General features: G+C 41.0%; 1 protein-coding gene across 2 annotated transcripts; it reads left to right on the top strand.

Moving 5' to 3' along the window:
- The first annotated feature begins 3 nt into the window (after window positions 1-3).
- Window positions 4-14,261, top strand: Cutc (cutC copper transporter). 2 transcript variants are annotated; one of them, XM_032892023.1, is made up of 9 exons: window positions 4-167; window positions 2,095-2,166; window positions 4,393-4,452; window positions 5,302-5,511; window positions 6,155-6,190; window positions 8,792-8,907; window positions 10,478-10,505; window positions 12,832-12,937; window positions 13,798-14,261. In XM_032892023.1, exons 1-9 carry the CDS (start codon window positions 110-112, stop codon window positions 13,910-13,912), a joined length of 801 nt encoding a protein of 266 aa, XP_032747914.1. In that variant the 5' UTR covers window positions 4-109; the 3' UTR covers window positions 13,913-14,261. The 2 variants fall into 2 exon arrangements, with proteins under 2 accessions (XP_032747914.1, XP_032747913.1); XM_032892022.1 differs by having other exon boundaries at window positions 5-167; window positions 8,774-8,907.
- The last annotated feature ends 7,985 nt before the right edge of the window (window positions 14,262-22,246 follow it).

Below are 22,246 nucleotides of genomic sequence, written 5' to 3' on the forward strand. Positions count from 1 at the left end.
CCGCGGGGGCTGCGGGGCACAGGCGTCGGGGCCGCGCCTTCTCGGTGGCTCGCGCAGCCGCGGGGACTCAGTGGAAACCGAAGGCGAGCGAGGAAGGAACGCGGGAAGCATGAAGAAAGGGATTTCTTGCGAGCGGAAACAAGCGTGGATATCGTCGGGGAAGGCGGGTGCGGAAGGGGGCAGGGGGTGGTCGGCCGGTGGACCCCGGGGTGGCTCCCGGCCTGTCATGCTTTCCCGCGGTCGAGTTTCCTCTGCTCTGGGGTCCCGGGCAGTCACGCATTCCGTCAGCTCCTCGTGGGTGTCGGCCAGTCACACAAGTTCCCTCAGCGTCCCGCAGCCCCTTGGACCACAAGAGGGCACCATACCCACTCGCCTCCCTATCTCTGAGGTAGAGAATAAACGTGTGGTGACAGCTCTACAACTCTAGCTGCGACCAGAGGGTGGAGAGTGGGATCCGTTTCCACAGCCATTGGGTTACAAATGCTGCTGGCTGCGGGAGTTGTCCATGGCAGACAGGAATTCGATCATTTTCTTCTCTTCCTTCTTCTCTTTCGGTGAACTCTTTGTTCTCCAAACCAGGACTTGTCTTCAAAAAAAAAAAAAAAAAAAAGTGTTGACTGATAAATTAGAAAATGGCCATACCGTGCCTATTATATGTCAACACAAATAACTTTTGTGAAGAATAGATTCATCCCTGAACGGACAGCGAAAGTGGCAATGCAATGCTCTGTATTTTGCAAATCTCTAATATCTCCCTTAATGGAAGAGTTGGCTTCTCAGACCTGCATCTGCGTGTTTAATAATTAAATTCCACTCCCTAGAGGCTAAGAGAGAAAAGGCAAATACAGACACAGACTCGGAGTCCCCACAACCATATGTGGTATCTTACTTTGAGCATTTACTGCCTCAAATGTCTTTTTTGATCTCTACAAAAAAACCTTTTGCTCGGGCTCCTGTCGCAGCCATTTGTGGACAATCCCATACTCTTGTGTGAAGCTACTGATAACCCGTCAGCATCGTCAGCCCCACTGGTGGGACTGTTACCAGATTTGTGGAGTTAGTGTATTGTTGTTTAAGACCATAGGTTAATATTTGAGTTCTAATCTATGGAACTGATAGTCTTTTATTAAATAAATGACTATTGCAACTTGATATTAGGAGGTGACAGATTTTGTTTGTTTCTCAAAGTAGTCTATAATCATAAAAGCAACATCAGGTAGAAATGTCAAGCAATATAGAAAGGTAAAAATTATCCCAAATTCACTGCCCAGTAGTAACCACTGTTCGAATATGGTGACTGTTCATACAGAGATTAGTACATGAAGTATGAATTAAACCCTCTAAAAGTTTGTCGGTCATTATTGTGTGAGGCTGAGTGCAGGTGCCAATGTTCACATGTGTGGAGGTCTGAGGACAATTCTGTGGCTCCTTCCAACTTTAAACACATTCAGGGAATGAGCTCAGATTGTTAGACTTGCACAGTGAATGGCTTTACCCACTGAGCCATTTTCTAGGCCCCAACATTTAAAACTGTTAATTAAAAATGAGTTATACATTTAACTACAGGAAAAACCCAAAGCTGCACCACACTTTTTGGTATCAACATAAGAATTTGTAATTCAGGATTTATTGTATGTTTGACTGACTTGTTCGCCCTCTGCTTTCTGAAAAGTGAATATTAAGAATTTTTATAATGATCTTATTAAGGAACTTCATGTCAACCATTAACAACCAGATAGTTACCTCATAAATAAGAGGTGAAACTGGGGTTTTAGTGAGAAGTTTATAACTCAAGTTATTGGAGATCAAAAGCAGTAGATGAGCACAGAGATGAGACCCCTGTGTTGGGAAGATTAGTTTCACATTTATTGTGTACTAAAGATGGTTCCAGTCTGGGTTCCTTTGGGTATGTCTTTATTTCACAGTCTAGAGATGCCAGTTTGAATGAATGATATTTTACCACACGGAGGGGCCTTATGCATCTCTTTATTTCTCTATTGTGCATGTGAATCCAGGCAGCAAAAGTATGAAGTATTCATGGAAGATTTGTATGAATTGCTAGTTCCTTCAGGAATTTCTGTTCATATATTTTAGGAGCCGGAAATGGATTTCTTATGGAAGTGTGCGTAGATTCGGTGGAGTCTGCTGTGAATGCAGAAAGAGGAGGTAAGGGAAACTACACAATGCATGGTGGCTGGCAACCGTTTTTAGAGTCTGAAAATGAATCCTATGAACTGACCTCAAAAGCCCTTGCCAAGCTGGGTGGCACGGGGAGGGGGGGGCTACAGCAGAAGGGTCACCATGAAGTCCATTTGAGCTATTGAGTCTCCGTTTAAAAAAAAAGAAAAAGCCTTGTCATCTCTTGCATAGTAATAGTCTTTTCAGAAACAACTAGGTAGAAAACCTACTGAGGACCTTGGTGTGGTCCCCAACACGAGGGAGCTTGAGGCAGGAGGGTTGAAAGTTTGAGACCAGCCTAAGCTAGATAGAGAGACCCAGCTTCAGAAAATAAAGCAAAACCAAAAATTAATTGGAAAATAACTGTCTAAACTCCTCTTTCCCCAAGCAGGTCACATTTCAAGTTAAATGTCTATAATCCTGTTTACTCATTAGATGATTATTTTATTAAACCTCACAAATTTAAAATTTTGAAAGAGTTTAAAGATATCCTTAGGGGTCTGAGCATGTAGCTCAGTGGTAAAGCACTTGTAGCATATTCTGTGTCCTACGTTCAATCCCCAGCCTTGAACAAGAATGAAAATTAACGATGATAGTTTTAGACTTACTATCTTTTTACCATTGGTGTTGTTTTGTATTCTGAGTTTGTTTTTGTGAGAAGCATAAACATTTCTATCTCAAAATCAGAAAATTAATTTTAACCTATTTTTTGGTAGTACTAGGGTAAAACCCAGGATCCTGTGCATGTTGGGCAAGCATTCTGCTGAGCTGCACACCCAGCATTTTATTTTAATTAAGGAACATCCTCAAACATAACTGATTTAGTTATAACATATGAACCTCCATTGGCTGACTAGTTGTATCATTTGGGAAGAAGGAACCTCAGAATAAAATATCCCCACCAGATTGGCCTCTGGGTAAGCCCGTGGTGCATTTCCGTGACTGATAATCCATATAAGAGCTCAACTCACTGAGCAGTACCACCCCTGGGCTGATGGTACTGGATGCTATAAGAAAACAGGCTCAAGCCAGGAGAACAGCAGTCCTCCATGACTTCTCCAGTTCCTGCCCTGGCTTCTCAGGAATGGACTTATAAATTTTATCCCCTGACTTGCTTGGTCACGATGTTTCATCGCAGCAGTAGAAATCCTGCCTTCCCATCTGTTCACCATTCAGCCTTAGTTGCTTTTCTTGTTGCTGTGACTGATTACCAGAAAAGCATGAAGGAGGAGGAGTACAGTTCAGCTCACAGTTTGAAGGGAGACAGCCCATCATGGCACGGAGGGCGTGGCAGCGGGGCTGGAGTCAGCTGATTACACGTGTCTACAGTCAGGAAGCACACAGGAGTGGGTGCTGGTGTTCAGTTGGCTTCCTCTCCTTTCTTTTCTGCTTTTGGTTTGAAACTCCAGCCCATGAAACAGTGCTGGCCACATACATTGTGGATAGTTCCTCCTCGGTGAAACTTCTCTGGAAACTCCCTCAAAGATGCATTCAGAGATGTGGCTCCTAGTTGATTCCTAATCCAGTCAAACTGGCCATGGAAAGTAACCATTTACAATCTTCGCCTGTCGTGTTTAACTGATGGTCAGTCTTCTTTTGACTGTATCATGGGCCAGCTAATGTTTTATGGCAAGGAACAAATATTTACATGTTTTCAATTTTGCTGGACACTGATTTTCAGAATAACACATCTGTTTGCTCTCCTCCAATGAGTTGTTTCACCATTATAAAACTAGATTTAGACATCTGTGTTTTAATCTATCATAGTTATTTTTTTTATTAATGTCCTGCCTTTGGCTTGTGAGAGCCTTTTAACAGGACCCCAGTCATCTGATAGTTCTCTCCCTACCAACATTCCCTTCATCTCAGAATTACTTTGGTAGCTACTCCAAAGTAACTGGTTTGCTTTTTAAAGCTCTGAGAACGAGGAATGTTTTGAAAAGTTGGTGTTACTTTCTTTGTGGCTGAGAGTTACCATTCCACTGTTTTCTGCTTCATACTGCCTTTATTCCCTATGTACGGCAACTCTTTAAGACAAATTTTAAGAGACCTGGCTTAACTTGGATTAACTCTTAATTTGGCTATCGGTAACACAAGGAGGGTTGTAGGATACAATTGATATTTAAAGTAGTTTTCTCTTAGGTTCTCAGACTCCTCCCGTGTTCAGATAAACAACTTACTTTGTCAGATTGTTATAACGTGTGTTTGTCACAGGCGCTGACCGGATTGAATTATGTTCTGGTTTACTGGAGGGAGGAACCACACCCAGCATGGGTAAGTACTCTTTTTTTTTTTTTTCACCAAATTTCTCATACAGAGCTTGTGTTATGTTAAGTATATGATGAGTATGATACCAATTAGAATGCTTGTGATTGTAAATAACATCATCAAAAGTTTTAATCAAACATATTTTTGTCCTGACATCAAAAAATTGAAAAGTAAGTTGTATCAACTGACAAGGGCTTTTAAGTCACAGTATCTTCAGTCTTTCTTACTTGTTCTTCCTCAGCCACTGACTTTCCCGTTACCGTCTTCCATAAACACTGTTTTTCCCTCATTGGCCTGCACTGCATCCTGCACTGCTTGGTCCTGGAAGCTTCCTCAGGCAAGGAGAAAATGAAGCAAAGGCAGATCCCCACTCAGACACGGAGAGGCTGGGATGGGATGGCTTACACTTACTCTGATGGAGTACAACAGCCTGGGGCCTTTGGCGTGTTGAGTGTACAGCACAGGTAGAGGAGGTAGCTGGTCTCAGTCTTAGGTTACAGACGTCCCGGAGGAGGAAGCTGCCGTTGCTGGTTTTTACACACACTGGCCAGTCATTTGTAAATACTCAAACTTAGATCAGAGGCATGGCAAACCTCACGCAGAGGAAGGCTTTGACGGTTGCCCTGGGTCTGGTGCAGTTCCCTCAGGACCTCCTTCGCTCTTTACACTTTCACTCAAGCTTCCTGTTCCCCACAGCCCGCCTTCCCTTTATTCCATCATTCTCCAGTTTCTTCTGTCAACTCCTCTTCCTTGAAAACAATATATAAGAATTCCTGTATGTGACCAATAATGTTTTCATAACTTCTCCAGACCTTTGAGCTCACAGTTAACTTCAGTCTGCTTCTATTCTTAAAGGTGTTCTTCAAGTAGTAAAGCAGAGTGTTCAGATCCCAGTTTTTGTGATGATTCGACCACGTGGAGGTGATTTTCTATATTCAGATCGTGAAGTTGAGGTGATGAAGGCTGACATTCGTCTTGCCAAGCTTTATGGTGCTGATGGTTTGGTATTTGGGGCATTGACTGAAGATGGACACATTGACCAAGAGCTATGCTTGTCTCTTGTAGGTAAGACTCTATATCTGAGGTGTAAAACACACACACACACACACACACACACACACACACGCATGCATGCACATATTCCTGATACAGAAAAAAAAGAACCTTGGAATTGATTTTTCAGTCATACTCAGACACTTAACCTAACCTTAAAAAGAACTTGTTTGGTTGTTTTTCTGGTAGCGCGCATATGTGGCAAAGCCATCTCAACACCCCTTTGTGCTGTAGCTCAGATGCTACTCTTACAGAGTCTAAGAGAAACGTGCATTGATTACATTAACCAATGCACCAAAGCTTGAGAAGTTACCGTAGTCAGTGATGAAGAGGTAGATAGGACAGATGTAAACTACCTACATTACGAGGCCCAAGTTTTTCTCAAAGAGCTTCAGAGCAGTAAGTATAAATGTCTTTATGGTTTGTGTAATTTTTGTTTGATGCCTCTAAGGTGTTGATAGCTATATTTTAGATAAAAGTCAGGGCCTAGTGGAAAGATAGGACTTTTGAGTTTATAAGGCTGCTCCGGCTGCCATTTTGTTATTATTTTAGTCCACTATCTTAGCAGAAGACAGTTTAGAAATTTTAGCCAAAAAGGAGAATTGTACATTTAGTAATCAACCTCTTCACGTTGTTGGATGACTTTCTCTTTTAGCTCTCTGCCGTCCTCTGCCAGTCACTTTCCACAGAGGTGAGTCATTACTGTTTATAGATTTGTTAAATAGTGTCAAATTTTACCAGATGGCACGACCTTTCTGATGAACACCCTTCTATAATGTCTCAGTGATACTAGTTGGTGTCTTAGTTCATGGGAAGAAAAGTTTTAGATTTAGGAGACTTGAAAGCTCCGTTATGAAATGTTGTTAGGATGGCAGTCAGAGCAGGTACCTGAGAAGAAGGAAGCATGGCCTGTAAGTGCATGCATCCACCCAGTCCTGAGAGTCGCTTACATTAGATTGTCTTAGGCTCTGTACATCCCTGCATGGAGTAGATCTCCATGGCCACTGAAATGAAGTGTACCACCTGGCTTACACCAGACAGAGCCACTCCTAGAGCCAGCAGCAAGGTCATCTTTATCAAATAGACACTTTTCGTGGGGAGAAGAAGCAGATATGTGAACAAGAATCAGACATTTTATGAAGAGATAGATGCTGACAGTTGTAGTTCCCATGTACTTTAGCTAAATCTTGCTACACTTTGGCAAAATGGAGAACGAGTGTCACTCATATTTAGACAGCTCTACCGTTGCACATGAAAAGAAAGCAATCTCTAGTCAAAACATTGATATACTTGATAAAGGGTTAAATGTTTTTCTTCTTTTAAATAAGCTTAGAGTGAATTACTAACATCTGTCTCCATTTATAGGCACTAGGATGAAGTATTTGTCACCCTTTGAAATGTATGACACCTCTAGAAACTCTGGTCTTGATTGGTGTTAGCAATGCTTCTTGTAAAATGGCAGTAATGAAAAGACGTTAGATTGTGCGCGAATGAGGCCAGGCACACAAAACATATTTTCAAAAATGAAAATTATTCTTAAATTAGTAAATATTATCTGAAAAAATAGTTTAAATTTTGTTATGCTTAATAGTTTTTTAAGATTTATATGTTTACGTATATGAGTGCTCTGCCTGCATGTATTGTCTGCATGTACATCTGTACACCAGAAGAGGGCATCAGATCCCATTACAGATGGTTGTGAGCCACCATGTGGTTGCTGGGAATTGAACTCAGGACCTCTGAAACAGCAGCTAGTGCTCTTAACCACTGAGCCATCTCTCCAGCTCAAGCTTAATAGTTGTAAAAATTAAACCAGTTGCATAGAGTATATTTTTAAAATTTTGAATTAAAGGGGGCTCCAAACTTGTTCTTTCTCTTTCTTCAATAAGGCTAACAAAACTATTTTCACACTGTATAGAAGTGTTAGCGGGTGAGCATAAGCCTCTGTTTATGCAGTGTGGTTTGTCTGAAGCTCCACTTTCTCACCATGTGCTGAGAAGGCAGAGCAGCCCTGATGAGAAGTAAGGGCAGCAAAACAGGGAAACCTCTGTAAACATTAGCCGCCCTTGCGCAATAAAGGGGGTGGGGAGAAAGGGGGTGAGGACTCAAGGTACCAAGGTACCTCATCACTGCAAATGAGAGCTCCAGTATTAAGTGGCAGGGCTGACAGCTCAAAGCAGAAGTAGTTCTTCTTCTTTACGCTTCCTAGGCCACTTTCTCAGTGTTCTGAAGAGAAGTCCTATCCCTCCCCCTCTGTTTACTTCCTTTCATCTCTCCTTTCTTCCTTCCTGCGAACTTGGAATCTTGCCTTGTCCTCCTGAGAGTTAGAATTACAAGCTTGTGCCTCCATATCTTGGTAGACTGCAATTGAGACCTCATGTAGTCTGTGGGAAACAACCATCCTTACACTATGGGTCTTGAGTATATCAGGAAAAATGATTTAGTACAAACTTACTCAGTAAATGTGGATGTGAGGCCAGGTTTCTCCTAAGACAGATGAATATGTCTCATTTTATGCAGTGTAGTTTGTCTGAAGCCTTAGAGTACTTTTCCAGATGTCACCATTCGCCTACCACATATAGAGCATTGGCATGTCTGTATAAGTTAATACTTCTTTAAAATAGATAAATTTTTAATTAAGTTTATTTCAAAGAGAAGCGTTGATTACTGACAATTTGAAACCTGTTACTTCTTATCTGCATCTGAGTAAATGCACCATTGAAGTATGTGCTGATAAAATAACCATGCCTGTTACCAGTGGTGTGTGGACTTTTCTGTGGCCAACGCTGATCTTAGAAAATAAAAAGAACCCTTAGGAATAAACAAACAAACAAACAGCCCAAAAAGCGCTTAAAGCAGGCATGGTGACACAGGCCCTTAATCCTGGAGCCCTAAATTAGGTAGAGGCAGATGGATCTCTTAGTTTGAGGCCAGCCTAGTCTACAGAGTGAGCTCCAGGCTAATTATAGTTAATTATAGCTACATGATGAGACCCTGTCTCAAAAAGAAAGGAGAAACTCTGATTTATAGTATTTCTGTTTCTCTGGTCTAAGTGCTTTTCCTTGACTAATTTCAAATGCCAGCCTGACTTACAAAATTATAAATATCTCATAATTATCTATTGTAAGCCAGAATAAATCTGGCATACCATTATTGTAATATATTATAAAATTGTTTATATATATATACACACACACATACACAGTACATTTTGGAAACAATTGAATTAGAGGATATTTCTGTTCAAAATTCAAATCAGTTTTACTTATTTTAGCCTTTGATATGGTTCAAGATCCAATGGCAGCTCTGGAGACCCTCCTGACCTTAGGGTTTGAACGCGTTCTGACCAGTGGGTGTGACAGTTCAGCACTGGAAGGACTGCCTCTAATAAAGCAGCTCACAGACCAGGTACAACCCCTTCCCTTCACTGCTTAAGATGGTCGCGGTTAATTAGATACTCTATTATCCAGCTAGGTTATAAAAATGACTAGTACTGACATTATTGTGGAAGGAAAGCAAAGTCAATGATAGGTTTATATTACTTTTATTTATTTATTGCATGAGTGTTTTAAATAACCAAGGCACTTCAGATCAAGTTATAGACAGCAAATCTTACTCTCCTCTGTCATTAGCATTGTCTAGTTTTACAGCACATCTGTTTACTGTCAACCCATGTATATGCAGGGGAACCCCTGTAAAATTTATAGCTGTTATCTGAACATATATCCTAAAACTTATGTTCTTTCACATTTTTCTTCATCAATATGGAAGGTAATGTTTTCTCCTGATTCTCCAGTGAACTAGATTGGTAGAGTGACCAGAGATTGCTTTTTTAGAATAATCTTTTTACATCTGTTTGTGTTTGTGCACGTGCTTGCCATAGCATGTGTGTGGAGGTCAGAGGACAGGTTCAGGGGTTGTTTCTCTATCCACCATGTAGGATTGTCAGATTTAACAGCAAATACATATTTATATGTTTATATGTTATCTGTCTTCCTTTACTATGTAAGTTCCATGCAAGTAGGAACGTACTCTTGTTCACCATGGCAAAGAGAGAGATTTTTTTCTTCCCTTTATGTTTAGTTCCCAATGCGTATGAAAACCAACAGAAGAATGCATATATGACTCTATATATTCCTGCCTGTGCATGTGTGTTAACAAAGAAATGTCACTCAAAGAGAAACTTAGAATTAGGGGCTTACAAATGATCTTACTAGGTAAGGAGGAGGCCGGAGAAGGGCAGCTATGGGAAGAATTATCTTCTGGAATGAAATATAGACTTTATGTATTGAATGGGTAGGCAATGTGATAATTTTACTATTTGTCCTTTTCTTCCAGAATTATTGGAAATTAGATTAATTCTTTCTCAGTTAATGAATTTGTGGCTTTATTTTGTTGGTATTTAGTTAGTAAGGCAAGACTGAGTAGAATCCCACCTTCCCACTTCCTCCATTGATTGTAAATACACAATTATGTTAGATTATCTTTCTGCTAAAATCTTACTTAGATGCAACTATTTTCACTTTACTACACACCACAAATTCAAAATTTCTGTGACCTTTTTTAAATAAGATTTTCTTAAGGTGGTGTTTATAACAGTATACTTTTTTGTTTTGGTTTGGTTTTTTAAGACAGGGTTTTCCTATGTATTCCTGGCTGTTCTGGAACTCACTCTGTAGACCTAGCTGGTCTTGAACTCAGAGATCTACCTGCCCCTGCCTCCCAAGTGCTGGGATTAAAAGTGTGAGCCACCATCACCTGGCTAATATTATACATTTTTAAAGAAATACAATAAAAATCTTTCTAGAGAAAAATTAGGATGCTGAACATCTTTTTTGCTCATACCCTTTCTTGAGAGAGACAGAGAGAAAAGAACTATTAAATAGTTAAATATTAGTAGTAACTTAAAATTTTAATATATTTATTAATCTCAGTTGAGAGAAAGATACTAAAATTGACTTTTCCCCCTCCTTTTCAGGCAAAAGGCAGGATTGTGGTAATGCCAGGTATTTATCTCTGTTTTCTCATATAACACTGAAATCAAAATTTGGAAGAGTAAATGAGTTAAGAAACCAAAGGAGAAAAATGTTAGAAACAGCACTTAGAGATAAAAATACAGAGGTTGATTAAAATATTTGACGATGAGGTCTTTGCTGGGATTTAAAAGAAGAATGTTCTAACAGAGGTTGGCTCAAAGCGGAGCAAAGAATTTCTCAAAGAATATCTCCATGTGTGCTTTCTCTCCATGTAGAATATGAATTTGAATGTTTATCTCAGTGAGGCAAAGCCAGTTCAGTGCTGTTGTCCTATGATTCCTCCGAGTGGTAGGCAACATGCCTAAATAAATGGAAGGTTCTGTTAGTCATACACGTGTACCAGCACACTAGGATAGAAATCACATATCAGAACCCAACTTCATGATAAGAAAAGAAAGTCGGGCTAGGAGGAACATAGCTCAACATGAAAAGGCTATACATGACAAACCTACATTTAAAAGCTCAAGGAATTTCAACTAACATCAGTTCAGAGTCAGTAGATTTAAATAATTCCCGTAAGATCACATAGCGTTTTACAGTTTCTGTAGGAAAGCCCAGAATTCTAATCTGAATCTGACTTGTCTGCCCATGTTCTTTCTGTTGTGTTGTTTTATTATTGTTTTATTTTAGACAGGGTCCTATTTAGTCCAGGCTTGTTAAACGTGAGATCGTTCTGCCCCAGCCTCAGGTGCTGAGATTAGAGGCGTTCGCCGCCCTGCCTGACTTGCTTTTTCCACTTCTTGGGGCTCAGCAGGGACTGTGGCACCACAAAGCCAAGTTAAAGAGTCTGAGGAGTGCACCTCACACACAGCTTAAAGTGCAGGGTGCATAACTGTACCGTCTTAAACACTTTCAGTAGACTTTCTACATCAAAGTATTTCATATTTGTAATTGTTGGTATCAGTGAAGACTAGAACTGTTACAGATATAGTAAAGATTATCAAGATGAATGTCATCCTAAAGTACTTGGCTACATGGTTTAAATAAAGTAAAATTGGATTCTTCAGTGAAATGAAACACAGTTAATCTTTAGATGAACACGCTGTAAATAGTTTGCCTTTTCATCTCCAGTTTAGTCAATGCGCTCTTCAACCCTGAGCCAAGCGCAAACATCACAGGTTCCCTGTCAATCACAGTTGCTGATGCTTTTGCAGTCTTTTCCTCAAGCCCATCTTCATCTTCCCCTACATGGAATTTGCTTAGGGTGAGGGGAAGCAATGATGAAGTGCTGGATGATCTTCCTTGTCCAAATAGTTTGTTTTTTAAATCCAAATATAGTAATACATAGCATTGCGACAGAAATCAGTGGATAAGAGAGATTTCATCATAAGCTCTGTGTCCCTAAAAGTTCTCCAGCGTCTGTATTATAGGTCTTGTTTTCTTCTTCCTTTTTCTCCGTGTATACATTTTTAACTAATATTTTTAAACAAACTACATTGACATGGGATTTATACGACCGACTCTCCAGTGGGTCTGTCAAATATACAAAATTTGCCATTCTTTACAAAATAGTTTTAAAGCTACAGAACGGTGGTTCTCACAATTTTTTTTTGTCTCAAAAATCTTACTAATATCCTTGGAATCATACTATTCTGTTCAGTGTGCAGAGACTCTAACGGTTGTCCACTGCATTCACCCCTTCCTTCTGGTTGGTCATCACTGTCCTGATTCTTGTTTTTTTTGTCTAGCATGTCCATGAATTTTCACACTTTCATCACACAGTTTTTTATGTATCACAATTTGAAGTTTGTGTCTGTATACAGTAAGGCCAAGAATACAGATAAGTTTGTAATAGCATGCACTGCTGGGTATATTCTGAATAGCTATAAGATAGACAGCAGTTAAGTCCACCTCCAGTTGTTAGACTCTTTCAGGACCACGTGAAGAATCTTGATAGACTAGCATACATGATTGACCAGTGAGCAGGGCCAGCTGGATTAGGAAGTATATGAATAGAAAAGCAGATCAGTACATTTAGTAATGCCGGCGATTGCCAGTGTTTGCTCAGCCTTTTGGAAGCAAGTGTTGCTCCTACCACTCCCCAGAGCAGTTTGATAATTGTCTATGAAAATAACAATTTTATGTTTTGTGGTTTGACATTTTTTTCTATAAAAGTTAAAGACTCAAACTTCCATTGGTAGGCCTTGTTTTCTGATCCCATTTTACCTTGGAGATGGTAATTCTTGAATCTGAACAAAATTAGAATGAAGAGTTTATGTAGAATAAGGACTTATCTATATATAAATTTTATGTGATATTCTATTCCATTTAATGTATTATTTTTTCTTTATAACAGGAGGTGGGATAACAGTTAAAAATCTGCAAAGGATCCTTGAGGGTTCTGGAGCTACAGAATTCCACTGTTCTGCCCGATCTTCTAGAGACTCAGGAATGAAGTTTCGGTACAAATACATTCTTTATTTATATACAGGAGAGGATGAAATTAATCTTTGCTTAAATAAGAAAGCCTTAGCTGATGCCATTAATAAATAATGGAATACCGTGATGAGTGGGTATCATGATTTGTTTTTCAGTCGAAAAATATTCAACTGAAAATGACTGTTGTTCCTCCAGAAACAAGCAGGAACTTTAGACTATGAGTAAGCCTTTACACGATCGGCTTGGTCTTGCCAGCCCTCACCATTGTCACGGTGATGTCTAGTCTGAGCCTGCTCAGAGAGCGACTGTGAGTGCAGTGGCAATGATGTCCTAGTTAAAGCCTTGCAGAGCCTGAGCACTCAGTAGATGAGCTCAGCAGGGAAGTGTTCAGTGAGTCAGAGGCCCACATGTGCGCATTCTTGTGCTTCCCTCTTACCAGGTTAATCATTGCTGTAAGGCAGCCTCGATAGCATTGTTATCTCTCCTGCTGTAAATACTCTTCCTTTACCTTTGCTCCCTCCTTGCAGTTGTTTTGAAATTTTATCATCATTAAGGACTTTAATCGACTGTGTGGTTCTTTTTTTCAATATCATAAAGGATTCCTATGACTTAACTTGAATCGTCATCTCATTTCCTATTTGAGGGGGTACAAAATAAAAAAGGAAGACCCTTAGTATATACGCTTTTAGTTATAAAATCCAGTCTCCTGCCTGGCAGCTTTAGCTACTGGACTTTTCCAGCAGTTAATTAATGGAAACTGTGGCTATAGTAGTCCAGCATCCTTGGCCTTGTATCAGTCTCCAAAGCAAAGTGCCAGTAGGAGGATGTGTTTAACCACTGATGTGATTAACTAACTATTCCTTCTCTGTTGTTCCTGTTGCAGAAATTCCTCTGTTGCAATGGGAGCTTCACTTGCTCATTCAGAATATTCTCTAAAGGTAACAGATGTGACAAAAGTAAGGACTTTGAATGCTATTGCAAAGGATGTCCCAGTTTAGTTAAACTTGTCTGAGAGACATGGGTATCACAGTGTGAAAGAAGAAGTTGGATCGACAATCTCTATGACAGCACCAACCTTCCACATGGCCGTGGGTGTTTCTAAGAAGAAAAAGACATCGGACAGCAATGTGATCACTTTCTTTGGTAGTCATTGCTGTCTGCCATCATGGGTGAATTTAGTCTGTGCTTCTTCCACAAGGGCAGGCTTAGCTTTCAGTGGGCTTAACTAATGAACTGGCAGCGTTCAGCTGCAAGGCATGAAACCAGAGTCTGCTTCAGAGTTGATTTAGTGCCACTTTTGTGCCTTTTTGTTTTGTAAAATAAAAATTCTCCTTCTGTTGTGTTTTAGTCTCATGTTCTTTGATTTAATATCGTCAGTGGCTTATTATGAAGATTGCTTTGTTTTTCTATTTCTTGCGGTTTTTCTTCCTGTCCTGTACTCATTAGATTTGTTGCTCTGAGCTGGATGAAAGGTTACAGTAAACTGGTATAATATAGAAATTCCCAAACTTAGACTGTGTTTCTTTCTCTTACATTCTGATATCCAAATTGAGGCAAGGACATGGTGTGTCTTCTAGTGTGGAATTCTAGATTTCTCTGGGTCTTCCAGAATATGTAATGAAAAACAGTGCTAACAGCATAGCCAAAAATCTATATGTCTGAAGGGAGGGGGGGCAGGGACTCAAGGTACTGGATGACAGCTAAAGGCAAAACAGAAACTCAAAAAGAAAGTACATTCAACAGTGGTGATTTAGAAGTGAACGTCATACTGGGGCCAGGTGCAATGGTATATGCCTCTAATTCACATCACTAGAGAAACTGAGGCAGGAGGATAGCTTGAGTCAGGAATTCTGGGTAGTATACTATGTCATTCAGTTGTTGACATTAATTTAACATCAATACGGTAACCTCTGGGGATCAGATGACCACTAGGTTGCCTTAAGAGGGATGAGCCAGTCAGGGTCAGAAAGTTCTATTACTTTAAAGACAATGCAGTGGTCACGGTAAATGATAAGGTATGATGGAGGGGTCAGTTGCAAATCAGTTACAGGTTTGTGGTTTGGGGTTACAGCCTGTGCAGGTAGAATTGCATGACTGCTAAGAGTACCGGATGGCTCCAAGACTTTTAAATTGTTAAATCCCCAGACCCGGAAAGCAGGATTTAAAAGTTCCTAGAGGCAGCCAGTAATCCCAGCACTGAGGGGACTGAGGAGAATTGCCTTGAGTTTGAGAATAGCTCAGGCTACAAACTAAGACCTTGTCTCAAAAAATGAAATAGCAGGCTGGAGTGACAGCAGCAGCAGGAGTACTGGGTGCTCTTCCCAAGGAGCCAGGTTCAGTTCCCAGCAACATATGACTTGCAACCATCTAAACTTCCAGGAGATCCAAGGCCTTCCTCCGGCCTCTGGACATGTGGCACACAGACTTGCATGCAGGGAAAACACCTGTACACAAAACAAAATACACGTAAGCCAAAATAAGTTTCTAGACTCTGTGTTATATATACTTGGAAAGAAGTGTAATTTAGTGTTTTGGCCTGACCCTCTCCCACGCTTAGACAGTCTAATCCTCCATAAGTAAGACTTGTCCTGTTATCTCTGTTTTCTAAACAAATTAACAAGGGTCTAGGAGGTGATGTGAATTCTTCTAGACTTAATAACAAATTCGGGTTGTTTATAAGACCGAACATTGGGCTCCTCACCTTCCAGGCCAAGTCGTCCTCTTTAAGATGCTTTGGTTTGTGGATCTTGTACAAAGGACAGTACTCCTGGGCAAGCAGACTTAGCAGGGACCATATCTTACCTCACAGTGTAATCAGAAGAAAGCTAACTCTGGATCTTAACTTCCTCATTCCTAAATCAGGAAAAAAAAAAAAAAAACCAAACCCTAAACCATAGATTCTGGATAAGTGATATATTAAAGCCCCAGGCACATAAGAAATTCTCATTGTTTATTCTTTTCTCCCATGGTAGCTTAGCATTGAGAGGCATAGGGTTTTTTGTTTTGTTTTGTTTTGTTTTTTCTTTTTTTCGAAGCTGGGGACCAAACCCAGGGCCTTGCGCTTGCTAGGCAAGTGCAAGTAAGGCAATTCTTTCCTTAATTTCTGCAGTTTAGTCCTGTCTTAGAATACATTTTGCCTTGGTCATTGTGTTTCGTCACAGCAACAGAAAAGTGATTAATGCAGTAGGGCTCTAAGACAATTCACTGGGAAATTTTGTTTCAGATAGTCCTAACAAACGATGCTGGAAAAGCTGGATATCCGCATGTAAAAGACTGGAGCTAGATCTTGTGGAAAACTCAAAGGAATCCTAAACCTAAAGATGACACCAGTAGCACAAACTGCTTAGGAGAAAAAAAATAAGTCTCTACCCACAGATTTGGCAAAGAGCCCAGACTAGTGTGAAAAAGGAATAAACTGGATTTTATCAAAATCAAAGACTCAAGCTTCAGTGGATCACATCAGTAAAGCAGAGGGCAACTGGACACAACGGGAGAAAAGTCTTTACAATCATGTCTGACAGTATAGACTAGCCAGAATGTATAAAGAACACTGGAAACTCAATGATGGAAAGCAACCTAATTTTAAAATAGCCAATGATCTAAATAGACGTTTCTAAATGAAAGTAGCAGACGGTTACCATCTTTAGTCACTAGGGAACGACAGATCAAAACCACAGTAACTTCCCCTTTTGTACACACAAGGATAACTGTGCTCCAAGTGCTGAAAGATGTGGGATAGCTGGCACCTTCATGCCCACAGTGGTGTAAAGAGGGGCACCTGTCTTAGAACAGTCTGGGAGCTCGTCAGAGTGTCAAACACAGAGGTGCAGCATGACTCAGCGATTACATACCCAAAGAACTGTGTGAGCACCTACACAGAAGCTTGATACGTGGATGTTCGTGGTAATATTATTTATCCTTTAGAGAATAATCAGTTTCGCAGCTCCTAATAAGAGTTAAGGATAATCAGTGTTAAAACCGCTGGGTAAAATGTTGATCGGGAGCTGAAATTCCTACCTGGTTCTAAAATGTTGTTTTATAATTTACTATTAAAATGGGAACTTGACCTTATATTTCATCATCTGGTTATAAATCACCATGGCCCATCAATCAAACGTGAGTTACAAATAGTGGAAGACCAAGGAGAAATTACTTTTTCCAAAAGATTGACTGTGCATTGATGCCTATATGCAGGTGAGGCCTGGCACAGGTTAGGTCAAGGCCCATGACTGGACAGTAAAAAGTTAAGGCGGGGATAAAGTTTTCGTAAGGTGATAGAGAAGGGGAAAAGAGAATCAAGATGGAGACAGAGAAGGAGGACCCACATCTGGGTGGTAGTTATGTATATTTCCTAAGGGCTGGATTTTTATAGATCAGTTTACCGTATCTAGGCCAGCGGTTTATATCTTTATCATTTGGTTGTGAGTTTTTTGTGTGGAGGTATTGTGGATTGAGAATTTAACATATAAATCTGATTGATAAGTTACAGCTTATTGAGTTCTGATTTCACGGAGTAGTTGGGAGTTTATACTTAAATCCCAGGGGGCGGTTGTTGAGAGTGTGGGCAGAGTCCACGGCCGCGATAGGCCAGCCCCATGCTGGACTTCTAGAACCCTGATTTTGACCGAGTAGCTGGAGCCAGAGAGTTCGCGGCTAGTAGAGAGCCTCTGGGAGAGATACTAACCAGAGATAAATTATGGTTAGTCCCATATGGCCCTCCGGTATGGGGACTAACTCTAAGGACCAGTGTGGCAAGGGGCCATGCTAGAACGGCTTGCGGACCGCCTGAGTCTGAGAGTACTTGGGGGCATCGTGGAGCTGCTGAGATAAAAGTACCCCGCAGTGCCACGTGGCCCTATGGGTGCCGGCACTAGCGTGGGATAAAAGATTCATCATTTTTTAATGTTTACCGCAACAATTGACAAATACCCAGATTGAACCAAGGAAGACCTTTTTTTTTTTTTTTTTGTGGTGGACCTCAGACTCCCAATGTTGTAGAGGAAGACCTTCTGAAGGATAGAACTTGAAGAGTTAGACACCAGGATCACTACTAAAACAATGTACATAGTAGTGGCCATACACCAAACAAAACTGAATTATGTATCCCATTACTAAATTTACATGCTAAGGAAGTAAAAATGAATTACAGCATTAGCTTATAGGATGAGAGCCATCTCATTTTAAGAGATTTTCCAGTTTTAGCCCTTCAAAGCACCACATCCTGGAAGCTAAAATGCTGATACTCTACCAGCTCAGTAAAATGAGCTGGACCTTTTCTTCTGGTCCTTGTCGCTCAGCCTCAATCCTGGAATTTGTGGGGGTAAGCCTTAACAAACAAGGAAACATGATAATAGGACGGGGGCTTTGTTCCCAGTGTTAGCTGCTTCTGGAAACAAGGAAGAAGCTCTAAGTTAGATACAAGGTTTACCTTTTTTTGAGTGGGGGGGGTTATTTGATTTTGTTTTAGGAGATGATTGAAATCGATTGTGATAGTTATTGTATAACTGAAAAAATAATGTTCTCATGGAGTGGTTAACTTGTACATTTCAGTAAAGTTGACTTTTAAAAATACATGCGGAAGAAGGGTTTTTTTTTTTTTTTTTTAAATTGGATTGGTCTGGAACATTTCATATCTAAGATACCAAAAAAGCAATAGGATCTGCCTGAAAAGTCAGAAAGGGACAGAGAATGTGTGTGAAAACATCAGTGAAAGTAACAGACTGATTCTCACCCTCCAATCCGTATCTCTCAACAGTGTGGTTCTGCTAAAACACATAAAAAAATACCCATCCCATCCTGTCTCTTGGAATCATTGAGTTTTATCCCCGCTTAATATCACAAACAGTTGAACCCAGACGCTGTCTCAAGCCAGGTGTGCACATGCCCTACCACTCTGCCTTTACACAATTCTCGTCTGCTTTGTGTGTGGGCTTTGTAACTTTCCACATTTCTCAGGTATAACATTCTCTTCTGTGACAACTTGTACGTGTATGCAACACATCTGGTTACTTCCCTCTCCTGATCTCCTCCCCACTCTTGTTAACCTCACACATTTATAGATCTTACATTCTTGTCTTTGTTTTGTCTTGCGACTTACTTGAAGTCTAACCAGGAACGTCCGTGTGACCATAGGTTTCGAGCAATCCGTCGGAGCTTGGTAGGCTCACTTTGTGGGTATGTAACGGATGATAAGGTCTGCCTTTATTACCCACACAGTTGCTCATCAGGAAGGGTGGTCCTGTGAATACTTCCTCTATCTGTGACTGAGCAGTGGCAGGCCCAGCCCAGTGAAGACCCAGTGGAAGCAGCTTCAGTTGCCGTGAGACGATTGTACTGTGTGATGCCCAGAAGATAGGTTCACAGGCTTCTCCCCATCTTCCCGCCCTTACATTCTTTCTGCTTTCTCTACTGTGCTATTCCTTGAGGCTTAGAAAAGGTGATAAAAATTTCCTATTTACTTTTCAACCGTCACTTAATACCTAACGCCTTGAGCAGCCACAAGTCTGCATTAGTTCAGTTCATTGCTAAGAAAAGCTTCTCTAATTAAAGCTGTGCAAAGCATTGGTCTAAGTGCATAAACAAAATATTTAGACGTCAGTTTCGGGGTATTTCATGTTAGCTAAACAACTGTAGTTGAGCTTCCTCGTAAAAGCCTAAAAGTTCTTCAGCCATGGCTTTTTGACTGGATTTGCAATGACCAGGTATGAATCCTACCTGTGGAGTGGGCCTCAAATCAAAGCAGGAAAATTAAGTTACTGGTGTGGCAGCTGTGCCTGGCAAGTTGATATTTTAGTTCATAGGATTCACCCACAGCAGCCTACATAACACCTTTCAAGACTATTTAAGATGTGAAAACTAAGTTGCTCAATGGGCCTCGGAACTAACACTCCTCCTACCTAAGCCACCTGAGTAGCAGTGATAACAGGCCTACGTCACTGTCTTAGTCAGGGGTTCTATTCCTGCACAAAACATCATGGCCAAGAAGGGGAGGAAAGGGTTTATTCAGCTTACAGGTCCACATTGCTGTTCACCACCAAAGGAAGTCAGGACAGGAACTCGCACAGGGCAGGAACTTGGAGGCAGGAGCGGATGCAGAGGCCATGGAGGGATGTTACTTACTGGCTTGCCTCCTCTGGCTTGCTAGGCTTGCTCTCTCATAGAAGCCAAGACCACCAGCCCAGGGATGGCACCACCCACAATGGGTTCTCCCTCCCTGATCATTAATTGAGAAAATGCCTTACAGCTGGGTCTCATGGAGGCATTTCCTCAAAGGAGGCTCCTTTCTCTGTGATAACTCCAGCTTGTGTCAAGTTGACACACAAAACCAGCCTGGCAATCACCAAGTCTGGCAGGAACAACTTTTAAATAACAACTGGTAAACGCCATACACGCGTAACTTATACAGAATTCCATTTGCAATGTTTTTTGTCTCTGAAGCTGTCCTTGTATCATGATTTTTTTTTTCCCTCTCTTGGTAACAGGTCAGCCATATAACTTCATTTCCCTTGGCCTATAAGAGAGACCACATGACCGACCCAAGCCAGCCAATCAGAATCCCTCATTTGTTTCTCTACATTTATTGGCCCAGAGATAGGGGCACAGCTCACATACAATCCTACCAAAGACGCTCTTCTAGAACTATCATAAAGGATCCTCCCTCCTCAGTGCCTTGCCCCATAAGATCACTGACTACCAGTTTCCCTCTTTCCTTGACTGATGAGAACAGCAGAGTCAAATTTGCAGCGTTTATGTCGATGGATGCGGAGTGAGTTTTGCACAACTGGCTGTCCCTTGTTAAGTCTTTTCTTTGTCATTTGTATTTTTGTTATCTATTTTATGTATTTTTTTTAAAACACATTTTAAGTCCTCACATAAAAATAGTTTGCTCCCATACTATCCTGAGTCTGTACTAGAATAAAACCCTCAATCCTTACCACGCACCAGTGACTTAGAGAAGTTTGTCCTCAGCAGCGGTTCAGGGAGGCGCCTCATTAAAGACCTAAGTCCTCACTCCCCGGTGAGGACTTGGCTGAGGAACTTGTATCATTTGAGATGCCCGTAAGTTTGCTTCTACTTTGGAAATCCTCCTGAAAATGGTCCTTTCTCGCTTATTGTACGTTACCTTTGGAGACGAGTCCTGCCTGAAGCTACTGAAGTAACCTTACACCTATTTAAAAATAAAACCGACACCCGAAAAACAAAAACAAAAATCGGGGGGATGAAATAGAGCCACTGGAATTTGTTGTGTGAACTGAAGTTTCTCGGGTTTTTAGTTACTTAAACCAAGAGATAGTTTCATTCGAGCCACTTTGATTTAGTCGTAACCTTTGCAAGGGCCCTAAACTAGTGCAAAATTCAGTCAGCTGAGGGCTAAGAAAGCTGAAGCTATTCGATGTGTCAATAATTTGCAAGAGATAACCCTATCTCTGGAAGTGGCAATCTTACTAGTAAGGTAAGGCTCTCGGTTCGACCGAGTTCAAAGGCCTCAGAAGTTTGCCGGAACTTGCTGAGTCTGCTCGATGTCTGCTTCCGGGAGAATGCACTTTACACTGGACTTGCTCAGCGCCTGTTGTTTCTGTGAAGATAGGACACTGCCTCATAGGTCACCATGTTTACCCATTTTGCAATCGATTTCTCAAGGGTCTAATCACAAGATATGAGGTGATCGTCCTTCTTGTCTTTAAGGGGCCACAGAGAGTCTCTTAAGCAATGCTGAGGCAAAACGCAGTTGTCTCTCTTGTCAAAGCCATGCTTCTAAGAATAGCATTTTTTCGTTCGCCCCAAATTTCTATACCTGCCCTGTGCTCTCGGCACTTCAGATGCAACCTCCGTAGTAAAAGATTTTAAAATTAGATTATAGGTTTTAAGGTGTTGTAGGCTATTTGATTTCGGTTCGTAGAAAACCTAGTTGTTAACAGAACATAAAAGCCTAGGAAGATGCTGGGTTTCTCGGTGCAGTTAGGTGTGTCCTGTAGAGACAAGGCTTGCGTGCGTCTCTAAAAGCCTCTTTAGATAAGAACGCTGAAGAGTGGAAACCCCTGCCTAGTTTAAGGCAAGTGCTTGGGAGAGTCCAGTGGTCTTTGCTTTGTCACCTGAGGCAAAGGTAACTGTGTGGCCTTGAGCTACCCCACTGTAAAAGCTGGTTAACCTCCCACCATGACGGTGACATCTCTCAGCCTGACTAGAGTGTAGGGAAGACTTCTTTATAGCAACTGGTCCTTCGAGAGAGGGCTCTTTGGGACTCTTGGGCTGACTCTGGCTTTGGGGGTTCTTTCTCTTTTGGCCTGGAATAGCTTTATGGAAGAAGCTCCAGGTAAGAGAAAGGGATTCTC

This window comes from Rattus rattus, chromosome 2 (genome assembly GCF_011064425.1).
Source record: "Rattus rattus isolate New Zealand chromosome 2, Rrattus_CSIRO_v1, whole genome shotgun sequence".
NCBI lineage: Eukaryota > Metazoa > Chordata > Mammalia > Rodentia > Muridae > Rattus > Rattus rattus.